General features: G+C 37.4%; 1 protein-coding gene across 2 annotated transcripts; it reads right to left on the bottom strand.

Annotated features, from left to right (window-relative positions):
- On the bottom strand, positions 1–2,333 carry LOC126616488 (OVARIAN TUMOR DOMAIN-containing deubiquitinating enzyme 5-like). 2 transcript variants are annotated; one of them, XM_050284561.1, is made up of 3 exons: positions 1,966–2,333; positions 1,447–1,558; positions 1–1,066 (listed from the first exon to the last, which is right to left on the bottom strand). In XM_050284561.1, exons 2-3 carry the CDS (start codon positions 1,536–1,538, stop codon positions 199–201), a joined length of 960 nt encoding a protein of 319 aa, XP_050140518.1. In that variant the 5' UTR covers positions 1,539–1,558; positions 1,966–2,333; the 3' UTR covers positions 1–198. The 2 variants fall into 2 exon arrangements, with proteins under 2 accessions (XP_050140518.1, XP_050140517.1); XM_050284560.1 differs by having other exon boundaries at positions 1,447–1,548; positions 1,966–2,331.
- Positions 2,334–6,794: the final 4,461 nt, after the last annotated feature.

The raw sequence follows: 6,794 nt of genomic DNA, 5'->3' as shown, positions 1-6,794 counted from the left end.
TAAATAATAACGTTAATTTTTTTTTTTAAGGAAAATTGTAACTTTATTACAATGTGATAAATCTAGATCAGGACATCCCAATCGATCTCACGAACAAAACTAACTGGACAAGAAAGAGCAAAACGTGCTTTTTCACACCACAAATTACAAACCAGATCAGCAAGCCAAGGGTGTGTGTCCGGGTTCTCGGCTATTTGATCATATTCGAACCACGGAATTATAGTGCTCACCAAGCCCATATGCATGCTTATGGTATGACAACATAATACTCGAATCGGAAGAACCTGTTCCGCTATCGGATTTGTACTCCTTCCCCATCTCCACATCAGGGAAGGATCCTGAGTATATCTTGATAGGCTTTTTAAGGCAGTGAGTTAAAGCACCAAGCTCTAGCTGTCCTCCCCATGCTGCAGTTGACTCCACTTCTTTACAGTAGTTCTCGAACCTCTCTGCAAGTGACTCGTCAGAATCTCCATCTGCTGGATTCTCCGACAAGAAAAAAGGGAGAAAATCAGATGCATGCTTCCTCATATAAGCAGCGACCATTTCTCGAAGCTGTTGGTACGTGTAAGGTGATGAACCTCCGGAAAGGTGGGCCAGTTGATCCTGGATAGCTCGGTAGAGGCAATGGCCATCAGGCTTTATTTCATTAATGGTCAAGCCAAAGGGTTCGAGCTTTTTCTCTAGTTTTTCATCCTCAATCATTCGATCACTTACTCGGTTGCTCTGCTCTTCTTGAATTCTTTGCTCCCTGGCTGCATCTTGCTGAGCCCTCTTCTCTCGCCTCTTCGAACTCTTGCTGGGCTTTGCCTGCTCAGGTTGACTGGTGACAGAAACACCAGCTATGGCCTTCACTAAAGTGTCAAGTTTACTTTTCTCATTCCCATTACTAGCACTATAGCCTAACGAAGCAAGTTCTGCAGCATGTTTTTCTTTAAGATTAGCAGAAAGCCGAGTAATCTCTTCCTCCACCTGCTTTTTCTTAGCTTTTTGTTCAGCCTTGCTCCCTTTGGCAGCTGCCTTTTTCATTTCAGTTTCCTTGTCCTGAAGTTTTGATATCTCTTTCCTGTATAAACAAACATGTCGTCAACGGGGGAATGACATGAATGGTTTATGGGAAAGTTAACAAAGTAGACCTAACAGTTTTAAGGCACCAGCCTCAATGAAACTACAACAAATCCACATTCTTATTCTCAACCACTTCTGGGAGAGCATGAAAACGCTTTATGCATGTCATGGTCGAAACAAATACTACCACATCAATTCAAATATCTTGAAGATTAAGTGTTCATATTAGACGGCCGCAAGTGTGTTTGATTACAAATGTACCGTATAGATTTAAGAACTAATCTCACCTGCTTTACCAATGGAACCACCAGCCAAATACAACATCATAAGAAAATCTAAAACAGAGAACCGATAATGCAGACTTGATGAGAAAATCACCTGTGCCTAGAAAGCATTTCGTCACGAGTTTCCTGTGTATTCTCAGAAGCTTTGTCTGACATTGTATCAGATACTTCTTGTGCATCCTCCATTGAAACAACCCTGAAATCAACTTCGACAAATTATAAAATCACACATCACGAAAATCGGAAAGTTTGAATCTTTACCAAATCCCAGCCTGACCCAACATCTAAAATCAAAGCAGAAACTAAGAAATAATTCAATACAACACCAAATCAAATCACAAAAAATAACACCAAATTATACAAGGAACTTCATTAAAGTCCAATGAATACTTTTACCATAAACAAAAGTACAACATAATAATCCCAATTGAGATAATCCAAGATTAAGATTTGAAATTTAACATTCTTTGAAAAAAAAAAAAAAACCAACATTCAGACTCTGTTTTTTGGTTCTGATAATTTTAATCAACAGTTTGGATGCTTGAATATTATGGACTACGAACTTCAAATTCCCAATTTAATTCAGCTGATGGGTAGAACGAAATCAACTTACCCTAGAGTCCTCCTTTGCCGTCGACGGCGATCGCAAGCTAAGCCCTCTGAAGCTTTTGTCACGGCAAGAGCCCTAACCCCTCATGTCCAATTCCTATTTCACTCTACCATCCGCAAAAGCCCTAATTGAGAAGAGCCACGGATAATTGGGGAGAGCTTATTCAAAGAGAATAAGCCCTCTACAAGCTATTGGGCCTAATACACCTCTCTATATACGGTCAAATGGACTTTACTACTTGCTTTTACAAATTTTGAATCCGATCACCGGCCCAACCCAACCAACCTATATCCAAAACCTTCCACCATGGGAGGATCCATACTTCAACTAGTCTCCGTGTTCCTTGAATGGATCTCTTAGTTGTTGAGAGGGTTGCCCAAAAGCAGTATATAGGGCGTACCCAGTAAAACTTACAAGTAAACCAGATACAAAGATGGCAACTAGGGTTGTTGTTTCCATTATTATTCTTGGGTTCAATGGATAGATCACGTCATTCGTCCGACAATACTAAAAAACAGCAATATTCATATTTTATCAAATAGTTGGTGGGTATAATCATCTGTAGAGCCATGTTGCATGCCTATTGACAGATGCAGACAACTCTTGAGCAACATACATCAAGAAAGTATGTCCATATATGTAGACGTCAACGCAAACAAAGGCACTACCGAGATTTTTTCAAACACCTTATGTGCACGAATCGATTACTACCTAGACGATCGAAGGCACTTCTTAATAATTTTTAGAAAAACTAACGAAAAGTTAAAAAAAAAAAAAAAACTTCTCTTTTAATGAAAAGCTATTTTTAAAGATATAGTAAATAGTATCAGAAAAATATATAAATATGATTTTTTATTAAAAATGAATAATACCGAAAATATTTTATTAAAACTCCCATAATTTTTCAAACCAAACTGACCATGCTAACCCCCAATGAATCGACCACTAGGAGCCAGCCGGACAATCTCGTGTTCACCACGAACTCAAGAATTTCTCCACCAACGCCGCCCCTGTCGAATCCTAAATATAAAGAACTTGGATTCTCTGCCCTCCCATTTCGGTGCCCTTCCCGTGCCCTCCTGTTTTGTGTGGTCATGGTTAATTCATTCTAACATTTTATATTGTTTTTTATAAAAATAATAAGACAAAAAAAAATAGTAATATAAAATATTGACGTGGCTTAACCGTGACCACACAAACAGGAGGGCACGTGGAAGACACCGAATTGGGAGGGCATAGAATCCAAATCCAAATATAAATGCCTTTGTCAGTGGTGCCATCATGCATGTTGATTGATGAGGACAATGCTGAATTGCTAATGTCATGCATCATGAAGCATGACCATGCATGTGGCTTTGTTTTTTTATCTTTATTCTTGTATGCATATGGAGGAGATACGTGTCATATTCGCAGATTTTAAATATCAGGGTTCTTTCCAATGCAGAACAATCATGAAGATGCATCTATTCCCAACATAATATTTTAGAAATTGAGATCCTTTATAAATTTTTGTGTTTGAAGATGATGGATTCCAAAATTTAGATGTGACTTCTATTAACTCATTTTATTGGTTTACTTTACATAAAACCAAATCCTTAAACGGCCCAAATCTTTCTTTTTTGAACAGTTCAAATTTACGAGTTGATTTTCAACCCTCAAATGAAAGATTTTTTCTCTTGGCATTGGGATGAGACTGCAGTGCCAGGGCAGTTGACTTACTAACATGTAACAGAGGAATAATAATCTATCAAAAAAAAAATCGATGCTCGGAGTTCAGTTTCATTTTTTTTTAGGAACTGTTATTAGCATTCTGAAAATTTCATTCTACATTTTTCACAAGTGTATTTTTTTCTAATTATAAAAAATTTGGAGTGCTAAATGAGATTTTTAGAATGCTAATAACAAATTCCTTTTTTTATTGTTTTATTATTAGACGTGATAAATGACATGCGTACATGCATTATTCAATATAAACGAATAAAAATTAAAGATTAACAAATAGGGAAATGCTTGCATATCAGTACAACAGGTATAAATCCTAAACATAAATCATAATTTTTGAAAGGTCGGTCATGTAAGTTAGTTTCTCAGTCGACAACTCCCTAGCCCTAAATATTCCTTGAATTTCATGAAGGGACCATTCGAACATAGTGGAATTCTATTGGATAAACTCTTTTCTTCCACATCAGCCACGTACATGGACACTACCATAATCACAAAAGAACCGAAACTGATGCATGCATGCAGTCGAGCGATATGGGAAAGGGGGTAAGGGAGTTGGATATTCATTCTTATCAATGTGAAATTTATTCTCAATACGTTTTTTTTAAGTATTCTGTAATCATGAAGAAGTTAGGTATCTACCATTAAACTAATTGGCAATATGAAGAGTAACCCAACTTATAAGCATATGCAAGGTCATTTCATCTATGTGAGACATTCTCAACATAGTTGAACACATTACTTTGGTAGTTACTGATTAACAAAAAAAAATAAGTTAATCACTGTAGTCAGAATTCTCTTATATCCATCAATATCTTTTTACCTCTCTATTTATTATATAGGAAGAAAACCAAGAATTGGGTTCCTTAAAATCAAGAGTTGGGTTCCTTAGTCAATAAGGAATTAAAAATGGTAGATTTCATTTTCGTTTACTATGATGCATACCATATTGGCATATTGCCACGTTCGTTGAAGAATTTAGTAGCATATACAGTGTCAAGGTGTCCAGGAAAATATATCAAATATGTAAAATTCTCTAGTTATATATGGCCTAAATTCCTATCTAGTGATATCTGACTTTGCAAAATAATTGCAAAAAAGATGGGTTCCCTACTTGGTGAATATGTTGTGTTTAATATTGGAAAACGATCACCTTCGGATTCTCTTTGTAGGGATCTGGATGATCAATCAATCATATTCGTTCATCGTTCATCGTGCAGTTAGAAATTATTTTGAATTTTTTATTTAAAATTGAATATAAATACTATTTAATGAAAATTGATCGCACAATATACAATAAACGAATATAATTGATTGCTTCCCCACAAAAATAATCCGAAGAGAATCCTCGTCTGTGTTTAATTATTGAAAAAGTTCATGCTTGTTGCCCCCCTTTTCAATTTCTACTATATATAAATACTTTATATTATTATTAATATTACAGTACTGTATCTTGATGCACCGATGCTATCAACCGAAAGTATGTTGGTGGGTTAATATATGTATACAATGTATATATAGGCCCTGTAAGGGAAAGGGTCTCCATTATACCCTCTTGACCGTTAGATTTGACTTTAATGAAATTATGTGGTTGAGATTAAATCACAGGCCACAGAATCTCAACCACAGAATTACATTAAAGCCAAATCTAATGTTCAAGAAAGTGTCCTTATTTTTCAAAAAAAATGAGGATCCCTCCCCTTAAAGGGTTCCTATATATATTTGTTGACCCTAAAAACTACCAAGCCTACGTGGCGCGCAGGCCGAGTAATTTATAAGCTAACTACGTCCTTCGGTGAATGCGGGGCGTGCCAACTCGTCGGCCGAGCTCGGCCGAGGAGTAAATTTTTTGATGTTGCGTTGGGTGCGCAGCTGACTTCTGCGTCTTGCGATTGCGGCTGAGAAAGGAACACGTCTCGGCCTCTTGGGCTCTCGAACCTGAAGACAAGGTTACTATTCTTACGAAGTTCACGAATCGTTGTCGTCGGATTCGGTCACAGTGATGTTATTTGTCAGAGTAAACTCTCGCCGAATCGACACCAAAGTGTAAGGGCACAAATACTCAAAGCGAATATAAGTCTTAATAGTGAACGTGGTTCGGCCATCTGAATGTCGAACTCTAAATCCCACTTGGGAGTATCCAATCATAAAATAACTCGGCGTGCAATGCGCCGAGCTCAATAAACTGTAACACCTCACTTTGCCGAGAAGGCTAATGAGATGACCTCAATCAATAAGGATTCGGAAATCCTTCTCGACCAAGACTTGGATAGGTAACCAACCGTCATCGCCGCAGTGCTGTTGATGCCAACGGAAGATACTGCGAGACCGATTGATTCTACGATGACAGAGCTATCTATGCCGACTTAAGATATCACCGGTTGCTTTCACAGTGTTGTTGATGCCAACGGAAGATGTCAGCGAAAAGAGAAAATAAAAATCTCAGTTGTTGAGAGAGTTTGCGCAGGGCAGTTGTGTGTTGAATTGGAGGTCCTCTGAATGATGCATGACCCCTGTATTTATAATAGCAGAACACTAGGATTGTCGTTGTAAATAACGGGAATATTCTCTCGAGTATGCATGATCCCTTAACCTTAGAAACCAATCGAGACTTAAACTTCTCGAATTATCCCAAATGGATCCCGTGGCCTTGGTGATTTCCTAGAAACCAACCGAGACTAAACCTCTCGAATTATCCCAAATATTCATCAAGCTTTGGTCGAATCCTACAATACCAATATTTCTGAACTTAGTAAAAAATGCAACCAGGTTCAATCCACGTGCAGCCCCGTGCTTAAGCAAGATAAGCACTCATTTTATATTGATCAGAACGTAGACATTTAACCAAATGTCCTTCATCCATATCATTTCACTTCCAAACAAATGCAAACCATGCACTATCAGAAAGTCAAACTGATCACATCTCCTATTTCTGCATGTTGTCTTATCCTTAGATTTCGATAAGTAGCATTTTCCGTGTTGATCAGGAACGCAAGCCAACCAAGCTATACAGTCCTTGTATAATGCAACTTCTCTTATTTTTTTTGACTTTCAAGCTGCAACTATAAGATAATTACCATTTTAATAAATTCCTAACCAAATGGTAATAT

The sequence above is a fragment of the Malus sylvestris genome, chromosome 3, assembly GCF_916048215.2.
Source record: "Malus sylvestris chromosome 3, drMalSylv7.2, whole genome shotgun sequence".
NCBI classification, from domain to species: domain Eukaryota; kingdom Viridiplantae; phylum Streptophyta; class Magnoliopsida; order Rosales; family Rosaceae; genus Malus; species Malus sylvestris.
Note: the sequence above shows the minus strand (reverse complement) of the source record. Positions and strands in the feature narration are given on the sequence as shown.